Consider the following 16221-nt stretch of genomic DNA (forward strand, 5'->3'; position numbering starts at 1 on the left):
CCAAAAATTTACTTTGCAGGGGAGAATACCAAAAATGCACAAAAGTAATTCTCACCTGTAATTCTTTATGTAACCACTGTGTGTTGTCATGTAATTCTTGTCGTACTTCAGTTAAAATTGTTTCTTTCAGCTAAAAATAAAACATAATAATTATGAAAAAGTTATTAATAAGCAATTAGTGAGACTAACTTTTATGTTTATAGAATATAGTATTAAAACAAATAGTTTGGTCATTCTACCACTGTTTTATTGCAATCTATTTGAAGTTTATGTTAAAACAATTTCAATTTGCTATCTTAAATGCATAAGTAGACAAGAGGCTCTCAAGAGCCTGAATCGCTCACCTTAATTCTTTTGGTTAAATTTCTCATCAATGATTATTTTGGCTTTTCAATTTATTTAAATGTTTTTTGGATCGTCCTATTTTCTTCAAAAGCCAAAAAAAATAATCATTTTCTCCTATGTTCTATTTTAGCCATAGGAGCTATGTTTCTTGACATACAAGGAAATAAAATATAAAATTTATACTAGATACTCTGAAACTCATTTAGCCTAAGTTTGGCTGAAATTGATACAGCAGTTTCAAAGGAGAAGATTTTTTAAAGTAAGTCAACATGATGAACAAATTGTGAAAAAAGTCTTTAAAGGGCAATAACTCCTTAAGGGGTCAATTGACAATTTTGGTCAAATTGACTTAATTGAAGATCTTACTTTGCTGAACATTATTGCTGTTTACAGTTTATTTCTATCTATAATTATATTCAAGATAATAAACAAAAACAGCAAAATTTCCTTAAAATTATCAATTCAAGGGCAGCAACCCAACAACAGGTTGTCTGATTCATCTGAAAATTTCAGGGCAGATAGATCTTGACCTGATAAACAATATTACCCCACGTCAGATTTGCTCTAAATGCTTTGGTTTTTGAGTTATAAGCCAAAAACTGCATTTGACCCCTATGTTCTATTTTTAGCAATGGCGACCATGACAATTTACAAACTAGATACCCTAAGGAACATTCAGTTAAAGTTTGGAAGTATTTGGCCCAGTAGTTTCAGAGGAGAAGATTTTTGTAAAAGATAACTAAGATTTACGAAAAATGGTTAAAAATTGACTATAAAGGGCTATAACTCCTAAAGGGGTCAACTGACCATTTCTGTCATGTTGACTTATTTGTAAATCTTACTTTGCTGAACATTATTGCTGTTTACAGTTTATCTCTATCTATAATAATATTCAAGATAATAACCAAAAACAGCAAAATTTCTTTAAAATTACCAATTCAGGGGCAGTAACCCAACAACAGGTTGTCTGATTCATCTGAAAATTTCAGGGCAGATAGATCTTGACCTGATAAACAATATTATCCCATGTCAGATTTGCTCTAAATGCTTTGGTTTTTGAGTTATAAGCCAAAAACTGCATTTGACCCCTATGTTCTATTTTTAGCAATGGCGACCATGTTTGTTGATAGATCACAACTTCTGATACAATTTACAAACGAGATACCCTAAGGAACATTCAGTTAAAGTTTGGAAGTATTTGGCCCAGTAGTTTCAGAGGAGAAGATTTTTGTAAAAGATTACTAAGATTTACGAAAAATGGTTAAAAATTGACTATAAAGGGCAATAACTCCTAAAGGGGTCAACTGACCATTTCCGTCATGTTGACTTATTTGTAAATCTTACTTTGCTGAACATTATTCCTGTTTACAGTTTATCTCTATCTATAATAATATTCAAGATAATAACCAAAAACAGCAAAATTTCCTTAAAATTACCAATTCAGGGGCAGCAACCCAACAACGGGTTGTCTGATTCATCTGAAAATTTCAGGGCAGATAGATCTTGACCTGATAAACAATGTTACACCATGTCAGATTTGCTCTAAATGCTTTGGTTTTTGAGTTATAAGCCAAAAACTGCATTTGACCCCTATGTTCTATTTTTAGCAATGGCGACCATGTTTGTTGATAGATCAAAACTTCGGATACAATTTATAAATAAGATACCCTAAGGAACATTCAGTTAAACTTTAAAAGTATTTGGCCCAGTAGTTTCAGAGGAGAAGATTTTTGTAAAAGATTACTAAGATTTACGAAAAATGGTTAAAAATTGACTATAAAGGGCAATAACTCCTAAAGGGGTCAACTGACCATTTCCGTCATGTTGACTTATTTGTAAATCTTACTTTGCTGAACATTATTCCTGTTTACAGTTTATCTCTATCTATAATAATATTCAAGATAATAACCAAAAACAGCAAAATTTCCTTAAAATTACCAATTCAGGGGCAGCAACCCAACAACGGGTTGTCTGATTCATCTGAAAATTTCAGGGCAGATAAATCTTGACCTGATAAACAATATTACCCCATGTCAGATTTGCTCTAAATGCTTTGGTTTTTGAGTTATAAGCCAAAAACTGCATTTGACCCCTATGTTCTATTTTTAGCAATGGCGACCAAGTTTGTTGATAGATCAAAACTTCGGATACAATTTATAAATAAGATACCCTAAGGAACATTCAGTTAAAGTTTGAAAGTATTTGGCCCAGTAGTTTCAGAGGAGAAGATTCTTGAAATAGTTTACGACGACAGACGACGACGGACGACGACGGACGCCAAGTGATGGCATAAGCTCACTTGTCCCTTCGGGACAGGTGAGCTAAAAAGGGTATTAACATGTAAAATCTTAAATAAAAATACAAGCTGCAAACACTTTGGTTTCGTACAGTAAAAGGGATATTTTTAAGGGTTGATATTTTCACAATTTCAATTCATTAACTCATAGAAACTCCCCTGCTCACAGAAGTCATTTGTAGTTTGTGTGTGTCTTTTTTATTGAAGTCATAATTATCTACACTATTTCAATAATTATTTTTTAAATATTTGAGTTATTTCCCTTTGACTGAAAAACTAGACTCTTCAACTTTTTTCCAGTTTCTGTTTACTGTCTGACAAGTATCCTATTTTGATATTTCTAAGGGAAAATGCATAAAGAATACTTTTGAATTTGATGACTTTGTGCAGTCTTTTTTTATAAACCTAAAACTGTATTCTGGATTTGTTGTCAACTGCCAATGATTATGTACAATTTAACTTTGTCATAATACAAAATTTATCAAAGAATAACTACCATTAATTCAAAGCGCCATGTAAACTTACCTCAGATAAACTACTGCTAAAACTATGTTCAGAATCTAAGTCTGGGATTGAGCCTCTTTGTTTGGCCTCTGATAAACGCTGTGATCCACTAGACCGCCAGGTGGCACTGTGGGTTGTTTCCATGGTTTCTTCATCCTTTTCCGTAACCATCTGTTGTTGATAAGATTGTTCTCGTAAAAGCTCAGTCATCTATCAAAAGTAAAAAAACACAACCAAGATTACACATGCACTTCAGACCACAATTAATTCCCTTTGTTTGTGGTCTAGAAATATATGTTTTAAAGTATTGTATGGGATATTTAGTCCATTTTTTTCTTGCTACTGTTTTTTTATGAAAAGTTTACTATAAATTGGTGCTATAAGTTATATATATATATATATATATATATTGAAATAAATCAAACATATGGGGAAAATTAAATGTTTAAAGTGAAAGTAGTGATTTGGCCATATTGAAAAATACCAATCTGCAAGATCCTCAGTCCTTATTGAACAGAACCAGCTTGATCTAAGGAAAATTTAAACAACTGTCACAATAATCTACAATACAAGATGTCCTCTTTACCAGGGCTCACAGAAAAGTATTTACCTTTCTGATCACATCAAGGGCTAACATTGGATTATAGTTATCATTGCCCATGTTGATACCATCCAATCTATTGGCTAAAGTTTCTTCTGTCAATACCATTTCCTTACGTAATTCTCCAAATAAATACTGTAATTCCTGGACATCTTCCCTGTAATAGAATACAAGCTGAATATAAAATAAGGAAATGTGATACCTGAGGGGGGATAGGACTTTATCGGGACCCCGGGATCGGGTGTTTTTAAGCTCGGGATTTCGGGATTGACCCTTTCGGGATCTGGGAATTTTTTTTTCGACTTTCGGGACTTCGGGATTTCGTGTTTTTAAGTCCGGGATTTCTGGATCTCATGTTTTTAAGCCCAGCATTTTGGGATCAGGAACCCTCCTACCCCCTCTCATACCTGTATGTCTTTTGTCATAAGGATATAATATTTTCAATAGTCTAAACTACAATGCAATATTTTTTTATTTCTTTTAAAGATTATTTTTTCACGGTAATAATTACAATGTATGCTTTTTCAATGCAGAATGAAAAGAATAAAACTTGAAAGAACATGTTCACAAATAGCACTGTACTTCTTCATATTATGTGTTCAGTATTAAAAAAAATACCATACTTCCTACATGAAACAAGAGTGCACACGCTGAAATGTCTCGCCTTCTATACTACTATTTGATATTATGTTGATAGTCTAAGTATAAAGCTTTATTACAACTGTCTCATAAACTTAACATTAACCAAGATAACAAAACAAAGACCAATGAACCATGAAAATGAGGTCAAGGTCAGATGAACCATGCCAGGCAGACATGTACAGCTAACAATGCTTCTATACAACATATATAGTTGACCTATTACTTATAGCTTAAGAAAAATAGACCAAAAAACAAAAACTTAACACTGTGCAATGAACCGTGAAAATGGTCATGGTCAAAAGAAACCTGCGCTACTGACATAAAGATCATAAAATATTTCCATATACCAAATATAGTTGACCTATGGCATATAGTATTAGATAAAATGACCAAAACACAAAAAACTTAACTTTGACCACTGAACCATGAAAATGAGGTCAAGGTCACATGACATCTGCCCGCTAGACATGTACACCTTACAATCATTCCATACAACAAATATAGTTGACCTATTGCATATAGTATGAAAAAAACAGACCAAAACACAAAAATTTAACTATAACCACTGAACCATGAACATGAGGTCAAGGTCACATGACATCTGCCCGCTAGACATGTACACCTTACAATCATTCCATACAACAAATATAGTAGACCTATTGCATATAGTATGAAAAAAACAGACCAAAACACAAAAATTTAACTATAACCACTGAACCATGAAAATGAGGTCAAGGTCAGATGACACCTGCCAGTTGGACATGTACACCTTACAGTCCTTCCATACACCGAATATACTAGCCCTATTGCTTATAGTATCTGAGATATGGACTTGACCACCAAAACTTAACCTTGTTCACTGATCCATGAAATGAGGTCGAGGTCAAGTGAAAACTGTCTGACAGACATGAGGACCTTGCAAGGTACGCACATATCAAATATAGTTATCCTATTACTTATAATAAGAGAGAATTCAACATTACAAAAAATCTGAACTTTTTTTTCAAGTGGTCACTGAACCATGAAAATGAGGTCAAGGACATTGGACATGTGACTGACGGAAACTTCGTAACATGAGGCATCTATATACAAAGTATGAAGCATCCAGGTCTTCCACCTTCTAAAATATAAAGCTTTTAAGAAGTTAGCTAACGCCGCCGCCGTAGCCGCCGCCGCCGCCGGATCACTATACCTATGTCGAGCTTTCTGCAACAAAAGTTGCAGGCTCGACAAAAACTGCTCACAGAAAATGAGAGATCTGAATGTGACCTATTTAATGCAAAATTTCTGCCGCTACTCAATAAATGTTTTCTGGTTACAGTCCACACATTGCAGAACCTAAATCATCTATTGATGATTTAAACAAATTCATTTACAGTGGATTGGGAAACAAGTTTTGCAACTGATATTAATCCCTTTCCACTTTGTGGGTGCGAGTGCTGCCTTGTAGGGGCATTAGCCTGCTCTTTTTCGAAATATACAAGGGTGTCTTTTACGGGTCAGCCATTTATTGTCCCCTACTGATGGACTATCATAAATCATCTATTCGTTCTTTCATTCTGAAAATATGGCATGAAATATTTGCCACTGGACACTAAACAAACAACAATCCGTCTTACCTATCACTGTATGAGAGATCATCTTTAACGAGTTGTGTTTTGACGAGGAACTGAGATTCCATCATATTTAATTCAGCTTTATATCTTTGTAGAGTATGCTGAGCAAGTTTGGTTTCTTCCTCTAATTGCTAAAAATTATACAAATGTTAGCGGAATTTATCATATAAGCATATACAAAATTTGTACTTCATTAAATATTTAGTTGTTTTCAAACCAGTGTATCCATGAAAATTGGTATCCTTTAAATAACAATAAATCCACAGTAATTTGATACAATTTCATTCCTGAAATTCTATGCCAGTTGTAAATATTATTCCTCATTTGATTTTTTTATGTGTCTTGTGTGCCATTTAAAAAATATCAGATTATCAATAAATATGAAAATAACATTCTAGATAGAAAGCACAATTCTGGATTTACATTCTTTTATTGGAACAGGTTCAACTACTTAATCTGTCACAGAACAACAAACACATGATTTATCATTAAGATTCCATCAGTTGAGGTAAACATTTTTTCATTCATAAACATTTTCTTACCTGATGTTTTTTAAGTTGTGTCCATTCCTTTACACTAAACTTTGGTACAAATCGGATGTTACCTTTACGACCCTTTGAGTCAGTCTGAAATACAGTAGACCAAATATCATACAGTACAAATTATAACGTTTCAGTTTATCATGTTTATACAGTAGTTTTTTTCTTAAAATACCGATCTCTTTCTATGCTTTTGTACTTCATTTGGAATTAGTGTTTTTCTATCAAATATATAGCAAAATATTGAAAGTGAAAAATACTTATAAAACACTGCATGAAATTTTTTATTGTTGTTTTTGGTTGTGTTTTTATTCAAATCCATTTAACCTGCTTGAAATATATTGTGTTGCTCTTATCATGACTACCAATATTGTATTGTATAAGTGCATTTACCAATCATATACATGTATGTAACATACTTGTATTATAAAAGGCTTGACATTCACTTAGAAATCTATTTACCTTACTTAGATATCTACATAATTGAGTTCAAAGTCCAAGTGCAAGTGCAATACTTGCTGAATCAGCATTATAAAGATGTGTAGTAGATAGACATTCTTCAAGATGGATTTAAAATTAAAATACATGTAGTAAGCGCATGTGAAAACCACTATTGGTAGTTACATGTAGTTACAAGTTTGAAAATAATTGCTTGTCTGAAAGATTTTTTAAGCTATAAATAAACCACCTAAATAAAATGGTTTTCATCTATTAAAGTTGTGTGATCAGAAAATCATAAAGAAAACAATAATGTATGTGTGGTCCGGTCTCACTTAGTATACCAAAACTGATAATTCAAAGTATTTTGGACACATTGAAGCAGCTAAAGCACATAGCAAACTCTAAGAAAGCATGCTGCTGACTAAATATTCTGTTCAGCAGTACCTTAGAAGAGGGATGACAATATATTTTAAACAGACGGACAGACAAGGTGATTGCAAATTAGACCTACTCCTATAAAGGAATATAATATCAAATGCAGATGACTCATTATGCAGATATTTTTTGGAAATTCTTAGCTCAAATTGTCAGCCAAAAGAAAGGCAGACAAAATTATCTACTTAGCTTGAAAGATACATAGACCAGTTTCATCAGTTTGATGCAATTGCAATTTAAACATGCCCGAAAAAGGGAGATAATCTAACAAGGGAGATAACAAGCTTACCTTGAAAGACACTGGTTGATTGACAAGCTTCATAAGTTTGTAATATTCTAAACTACCACTGGATGTACTAGAAACACTATCTGTCTGAGAAACAAGGGAAACACTAGATAAATTAAGGTTACTATCACTTTCTAAATGTTCTCTGTTGGAACCTGTCCGTCTTGGCACTGAGCCAAAAGCACTAAAAGCTGAAAGACTTGTAGGAGATGTACTGCGAGGAGGAAGTTGATTCGGAAAAAATGTCTGCTTAGTTTCCGCCAAATAAATAGAATCTCGTATACTTCTTGAATGCCCATGTGGTGTGGATAATAATTGCATCGGAAAGTCGGTTGGCATACTACCAGCTGACTCTGCAAACATGATTGAATCTCTTATACTTCTAGAATGACCTCCATGAGGTGTGGATGACCTTGGAGGAAAGTCTATTGGCACATGGCTGTCTGATGCCGCCCGCTCTAATGGATAATTTGATTGTCCACGGTGACGCCGCATAACTACAACCTCATCATTTGCCTCTGAATCAGTTGTATCCAAACTTTGACTACGTGTTGGATGACCTATTTCTTTATACAGATGGGAGATAACTCTTGGCTTGCCAATTTTTTTATTTGGATTTGAGTTGACCCAGTTTTTAGGCAGTTCAATCGTCAGTACAACAGATTTATTATTTTCGGAATAAGTCCCTGAATCATCTCCATCTCGCTCATGTAAATGATAACAAATATTTGGTGCATGCAAATATTCACTAAAATCGTCAGTTCCGACAGCAATATCAACTTTGGATGAACTTGAAAAACTCTCAGATCCTGATATATCCAATGAAATGCTTTGTGTTCCATCAGGAGATGTAACACTCATTTTGGGTGCACTTGATTTGGTAGGTAAAATAGTTATGCTACTTTTGAAAGTCTGGTCACTTTCTGTACTACTACCAAGACTTGATACCTGTAAGAAAACAAGAATATTTAATCATATTAAATTTCTTGGAACTTGTTGTAAATATTAATATTCTAACACTCTTACCTGTAAAAGATAATAGGAATTAAAAAGATTTCAAATATTGATATTTTATTAGGTAAAAGTTTTTTTCTGTCAAAAAAGGGCTTTAAATACATCAATATCAGTTAGATTATGGTTACTGTGATATTTATAACAAATTTAAAAAACGTTCACCATATCTAAAAAAAAAAAGATTTCAGGTGTATGAAATAGACAATATATCTGATGTTTATACTAAGACAAATTATGTAAATATGTACAAGTAAAACAATATCTGTAAATGTTTCTGGCAAGTGCTTTATTTCATCCACTGGTTTATTCATATGAAAATAAGATTGACTGATCTTTGGTGTTTAACACCACTTTGTTCCAGCACTATTGGGTATACATGTATGTTAAAACTCAGATTTTACTGATTAAAGAAGTTGGAGTGCCCAGAGAGAACCATCTACCTTCTGCAGACAAATAGTCAATAAAGGTACCAGTCAAACACACCTGCTATGAGCTAATTATAGAATATTTTAATATACCCTTTGTATGACAACAGGTTCTGGCATCACATTTTCTGCTTCAGCAAACCCACTGCTATCGGACTGGACACTTTCTATTTTACCAATCACTCCTAAACCTAGAAATAAAATAACCAGAATGTGAAGTAAGAATAAAAGAACAGGTGCTCTTTAAACCTGGGATCAGATTTTTAATCATCAATTTCCTGAAATAAATAAAGAATGTGTCCTGATGGCCTAGCTTGCATATAGGGGCATAACTCAAGAATGGTAAATGATGCAACTAAAATTTGAACCTGATCTGTATTTTGTTGTAATATAAGCAGTGTATAAATTTTTAACAGTTGATTGAGGCAAACTAAAATAAGTGACCAAAAAACAATTTTTGGATGTACAGACTGACAATGGTTACACTAAATGCCCCCTTCTAGGAAAAATGCGGGGAGGGGGGAGACATAAAAATGCAAGAACATCTATCAGAAATCATATCTGATCAATAAATCTTACCAAAATGATTTATGATTGCTCCCCAACTTTCACCCAATTGTTCAGTAAACTCAAATGAGTTTGATATATTAAGGAAATCCTGTGCCATCACATTTTACATAGTAAAAGCTTCTTCCCATTAAAAACAGCATAAAAACAATATCTTTGGATGATTACAGTTTGATTTTGGTCAATGGAAATGTATTGTATTTTTAAGGTTACAGGTGAGTGGATTTTACCATGGTTGGCTGGTTATGTTAATTTGCATGACTGATTGATATCCTATTAAATAGGTTAACTGCAGCTGCCTAATTTCTTGAATTATTTTTTTTCTCTGAAAACCTTACACAATTGTTACAATTATAAGGTGACAAAATTTGTCACTTTTGGTTGTGAATTTCTGGGTCAATTAATTTGTCATGGTTAATTGAGTACATTAAATGCAGGATCAATAACTTGTGTACAATACATACATTAACAATGATATCAGGTGTAATATTCAATATGTAAAACACCTGCTGTCAAATCATAGGTAATTTGCTTATTTTCAATAATGCTCTGACAGTTTGTTATAAATATTTTTTTCTTGTTTATATTCCATAAAGTCAAAGACAGCCTCCTTGTAAAATAAAATATACCAAGGATTTGTATAGTACTATACAAATCCTTGAATATACTAAAAAGAAATTTGGACATAAAGCAATAATCAAGGATTCATAAACTAATATATAATTCCTTGAATCAATCAATCAATAAAAAGTGATTTCTTTTTTTCACTTCTTCATAGCATTACATAATATTTTATTTCAAAGCAGTAAAATAATTCAAGTTATCTCCCCTTTTTTATAAGATGAATTAAAATAAATCTGGTCATTGATAAAGTATCTAGCTAAAATATATCAAGTAGCATTTTTTTCATCCTATAATTTTTTGACAACATCCGGAAGAAGGTATCTGAAAGATCTAATAACTGTTCACCTATTAAAAATCACCATACTGTTCACCTATTAAAAATCACCATGTGATGTACTCCTTTATTAGAGGAAATTTATATATACAGATAAAATTCAGCAAAGGCAGATAGTTGACTAAGATCAATAGACTATGGAGCATTGTGTAGCTTTTTGTATATATATTTCAGCAACCAATTCAACTTGTCTATCTCAATATGGCATAACTAAATATGAACAATTTACATTAATATACAAATATCTCATTTCAAAATTACCATTATTTGGACTACTTTTATCATATTAGTAATTTTTGTAAGCTGTTTCTATTTTCTAATTTGAATTGACGTTTCAGTTTATTATATACACAAACAAATCTAAAATGCATCTAATTTTGAGAGTTATTTATTTATAATGATACCTCAGGTTTTCCTAGGAACAAGGGAGATAATTCATTAACCATTACCATATTTTTTTTTAAACAAGGGAGTTAATTCATTATCCTTTTTTTCTAAGAAGGGAGATAATTCGTCATCACTAACTTTTTTTTTTTAAAGAAGACAGATAATTTCTCAACTATTTACTTTTATTCTAACTTTAGAATACAGTAGGTGTTTAATTATTTGCAATTTTAATTTATTGTGAAAAGAGAAATCTTTATTGAAACATATCTGTATAATAAATAGATTCAGTATATTTTGGCTTGCTAATATAAAAGTATCTTACCCGGTTTGTCAGTCTGTATTCCATCTACAGGGATCTAAACAAATTGAAAAAAATACATGTATAAATGTAAAATATACCCTTATATTCAAAATCAATTAAAATTTTACATAAGGAATGAGTAATTAATAGAGGTAAAATACACATTAGGGATAATCTAAACTAAGTCGAAAACAAATTTTCAGAACCTTGGCAAGAAATGAAAAATTTACAAAAAGATGTTATAATTACATGTATATTGTAGTGTGGCAACTTTTACCAATTTTCCGATCGTAAAGGCTGTTTGCTGCTTAGGAAACTCAGGAAAGCACAACTTTAAGATTGTTTGCCTACATTGGGAGGTGATCTTCAGATGGTGAACTTTAAACACAGGTTTAAAATTAAACTGGAAGAGATCCTTATTATCTAGATTACAATCTAGAAGCTAAACCAATATGTAGCAGAAGAGCATGATTTTAAATCCCAAACTATTACTGAAAAATCCAAGATCATACCCTTTACCTCAATTGTTAGAGGTCATGGGTTCAATCCAGGACAGTTCAGGGACAGTTAGGAAGAAATGTCTAATTGTTATACAGATCTCATTGAAGATTATAATCTTCTTATAGTTATATGCTAGTCCAAAATTATACAATCAAGTTATTTGCTAAAAACAATTCCGATATGCAAAATATCATGCACGCCCAATTTTTACACACTCACCATAACATTCAAGAACTCGTCATCTTTTACAATAAAAAATTTGTGACTGTCAGCCATACTGGTAGGTATCAAAAGCAAGGGGGAAGTTTCATAGCTGATTAAACTTCAGCTAAAAATTACTTTAACTACTTGAAATTCTACAAAAAATATTGGTTAATAAAAAAATTATTTTGAAAAAAATTCCCAATGCCTGCATATAATTCATTTTCATGAAAAAACTGTTTTTCATTTAAAATTTCTTTCAAAATACTTTTGAGATGGCCCCTTTTTGATGTTGAGGAAGGGAGATATTTGACTTGTTTTTAAGTGTTTCCTTTGTACAAGTATTGTTACATATAGTGGTAAACATAAAACATTTACACACTTAAATATGTTTACTCATTAAAAATGTTGAATATCCTACCCACTCAGTATCATTAAAAAATCAGATGCAACAAGAATGCATACTTCCCTCCAAAAATCAGGGTGAGTGGGAAATATTTTTGACCTTTTAAAAGTCCCTTAACTCTGCAATGAAAACTTTGAAAATGATTCAAATTAAAAGGTTTCTTGTTTTAAAAAAAATCTTTTTCTAGAAATCTTATTCCAGCAGATGTTTTTAAAGTGTTGGGATACTGAAATGATTTATTATATTTTCTAAACTTCTCCATTGATAACTTAGAAACTTAATATAGGTTTCAACAATCTAAGTATGCTAAGACATAGTAGATCTAAGATGAGTTGGGCCATTTTTCGTAATTGCATTCAGGTCAAATATTTTATAATGATTCTACATATTTATACATCCCTGGGTTGCAAATGTTTTGTTTTAAACGTTCCATTATATGAACATGATGAAGGTTATTCTAGAAAGTGCTTAGAAAACACAAAATTATGTATAAATTTTTAAACATACCTCATTTTCAGATTTCCTACAGAAATCATAGTTGTTGTTAGCCATATCAGCCTCGTTCTTTACACCTGGTACATTGATTTGCATTTCTACACCATAACGTCTTTGAAACTTTTTCCAACCTGATGCCGATTCAGGCTTTGACATTGACGTATTAGGACTGAATTTTTCTTTCTTAATACTTTCCGCTTCAATTAATTGCCGTTGAATACTATCTGCATACTCTGTGCCATTCTCTATAGAATTTTTTTTATCGGGCAAGTAAGATTCTGAATAAATGTCCACATCATCATCAAAAGATTCATGTCCCTTTAAAGTCGAAGATTTAGTTTCAAGTTTATGAATACCACTTGCAGTTAATGTGCTTTCAAGACTTCCTGTTCGACTAAATGGAGGAGATTGTAAAATATCAGTATCGTCACCAACATTATAACAGTCCTCGCTCATCATACGTTCAACTTGAGATTTTCTCTGAATTGCAGAATCTCGAGTAAATTCGGACAAGTACTCCTCATCGACACTCCTCTGAGAATCTTCAGTATTCCAGATACCTGAATCGGCAATGTTCATTTGTTCCGATTGGATGAGATAAGGTTCTGACCTTGAACTTCCATTACGACCAGTGTATCCAGGCGAATCACCACTATCATATGAATCAGTTGATGTTTCAATGGAGGTCATGCTTGGACGATAATTATCAGTACTAGATGATCTCCCCGTACCCACACTGGTACCAAATGAGTAATAATTTCCAGCACCGTTTTTCTGAGGGTCAAATACTTCATCTTGCTCCGGAACATTTTGAAGCGAAGAATAATTTCGAGATTTTGTGGCTTGGAATTTTTTTCGTTTTTCGGAAGCATCAAGAGACTGTGTTCTGCTTAATTTGTTCGCTTTAGCTTCCGATTCTGACCTAGATTTTTTTTTGTGTCGGTCATAAAATCCCTGTTGGGCTAGAAACTCCCTATTTTTAGGATTTTGCAATATACTTGGATGTTCTTCTGGTTTTTCGCCAAGATTATTTAAACTTTTTGCACTTGATAAAAGGTTAAGAAACTTCATGCCATGCATAACTGAATTAAGCATGTTGCCATAGTTAGGATTACCTGCCAAAACAAAACAAAAAAACAAAGCTAAACTAAAAATTAAAGCAAACTAAACACACACTAATATTAAAATTATTAAAACACAAAATAAACTATGGTTAAAATGTACTGTGGATTCAGTTACTTTTGTTGGTACCAATTTTCATTGTCTTTTCGTGAATATGTGATTTCGCGGTTTACAAAAGCCTCAAGAAAAATTGAAATTCGTTAAATATTCTTATTCATTGTTTACTAAATGTATTCACAAAATCCATGAAAATTGGTATCCAAAAAATAATAAGGAATTCACAGTATAAAACAAAACAGACTTTACTTAAGGTTATAATTCTATAAATAGGTGCAACTGAAGTAAGAAATATTTGATAAATTGATAGTTAGTGTTGAATGCCACCTTCAGCGCTCTTGGCTTTATTATGGCAGCCTATTTTTATTGGTGGTCAGAGAACCCCCACCGTTTCAGAAGGAAACTGTGTCAATTAAGTTTGCATACAAATGCTCCTGCCACGAATAAGTCATTTCAATATAAAACTTTTGGCAGTCCAGACCTCAGGCCTATAGTTTTTCGTCATAGATTTTTTCTTAATTTGTGAAAATCTATGACCTGAAGTTGATAGCTTAATTTTCTACATCATTCAAACTCTGATTGAAAGTTGTCCCATTTGCTATCACATAGATGCCAACCCCCTTTTGACACAATCAGTAACAAACTATCAAATTTTCCGTATTTTTGAAAAGTTTTCAGTAGTCATTCATAAACGTGCATTTACCAATAAAAATTACTGACGAGTGGTTGGAAAGTGATGTACACTAAAATTTGTCATTTAACATGTTGTCTGTAGTATGTATTCCATTCATTAATTGTTCAGATGTTCTCGACTCAAACATTTTTGTTTTGTCAAGGAGAAGTAGAGAAAGGGGGAAAGCTACTTAATAAAATGCAAGTTTGCCTCTTCGGAAGTCAGTTAGTTACCCAACAATAGGTTGATAACTCCCGAGAAACCGGAAGCATTACATTGGCGTTTCCTTAATACTGGACCAGGACGGAAAAGTAATGATAAAAATCCGCGTTTTACAAAATTGAACGTCGATGATTGGGAATCCGTAACTATTCGACTTTGACCGTAATAGCGTAGTTTTTATCGCAAAATCGGAAAAACTACGGAAAAATCGTAATGGTTGGCATCTATGCTATCATACCACAAATTCTTATTTATTGAAAATTTACAACGTAACTCTTCACTAACTGGATTTCCTTGACCGTTTGATGTATCCATACTACCAACAAACCAAATTTGAATATATCAATTGGATTATTTGTTAAAAATTGTTAAGTTAAGTTGTTAACATTTCTAATAGCCGAAAAAAAGGAGTTAGAATTATAAAAGTATAGAAGATTGCCTCTTTCTGACATGTATGAGATATTATTTACTTATAAATGATAAAGGAAGTCCATGTTTTTGGCTTTTAAGAACATTGCAGTAATCCTAGATATACCAATTTTCACTAAATACTTTAAATAGAGTATGATAATAATGCATTCACATGAAAAGTACTAAAAAAAGGTATAAAAACAAGTATATATATGTAAATCAACTAGTTTTGCTACAAACAAATTAAATCAATCATAAATAATACATGGTTAAATATACTAAAATTGTTAAATGTAAATAAGGCTTTAATTTACACCGGAAATTACATGCTGTAACTCGATCAAACCTGTCAAATTTGACACTTTTCTTTAGGAATTATTTGTTCAATGTTGCTGATTGTAAAAATTTTTATATCACATGTTATACCTAGAGTTACCTCCCATTTTTGTAAAATATTTTGTTTTCATGTTGATAATCAAAATTGGAGTTCCAGATAATATGTGATTTTGTAAATCTTGAGAAAAACTTCCCTGGCTACAGGTGTGCTCCTAAATCTTCAATTGAAATACAAAATTTATCTCTGCATATTAGTAATTCGCTTTGAAAAGGATAAGTTCACCCTCCAAGAGGATTTTAAGTCAGTCCTTTTTCAGGGGTTTAAGTATTTTAAAGTGGTCATTGTATTTTGCTATCTGTCATACATGTATATTTTTTTGTAAACAAATCAAGCCACTGGTTTTCTCCTTTGAAATGTTTCTCATTTTTCATGTCAGGGC

General features: G+C 32.2%; 1 protein-coding gene across 2 annotated transcripts in view; it reads right to left on the bottom strand.

Moving 5' to 3' along the window:
* The window catches only part of LOC143058418 (uncharacterized), a 100182-nt gene that overhangs the window by 7369 nt on the left and 76592 nt on the right, over positions 1–16221 (bottom strand). For both annotated transcript variants that reach the window (XM_076231910.1, XM_076231911.1), the window contains 9 exons: positions 12973–14075; positions 11379–11412; positions 9238–9335; positions 7709–8653; positions 6547–6630; positions 6008–6135; positions 3756–3903; positions 3167–3355; positions 56–130 (listed from right to left, as the gene is read on the bottom strand). In XM_076231910.1, coding sequence (XP_076088025.1) covers positions 56–130; positions 3167–3355; positions 3756–3903; positions 6008–6135; positions 6547–6630; positions 7709–8653; positions 9238–9335; positions 11379–11412; positions 12973–14075 — 2804 coding nt within the window. The remainder of the gene's footprint in view (positions 1–55; positions 131–3166; positions 3356–3755; positions 3904–6007; positions 6136–6546; positions 6631–7708; positions 8654–9237; positions 9336–11378; positions 11413–12972; positions 14076–16221) is intronic.

This window comes from Mytilus galloprovincialis, chromosome 14, assembly GCF_965363235.1.
Source record: "Mytilus galloprovincialis chromosome 14, xbMytGall1.hap1.1, whole genome shotgun sequence".
Lineage (NCBI taxonomy): Eukaryota > Metazoa > Mollusca > Bivalvia > Mytilida > Mytilidae > Mytilus > Mytilus galloprovincialis.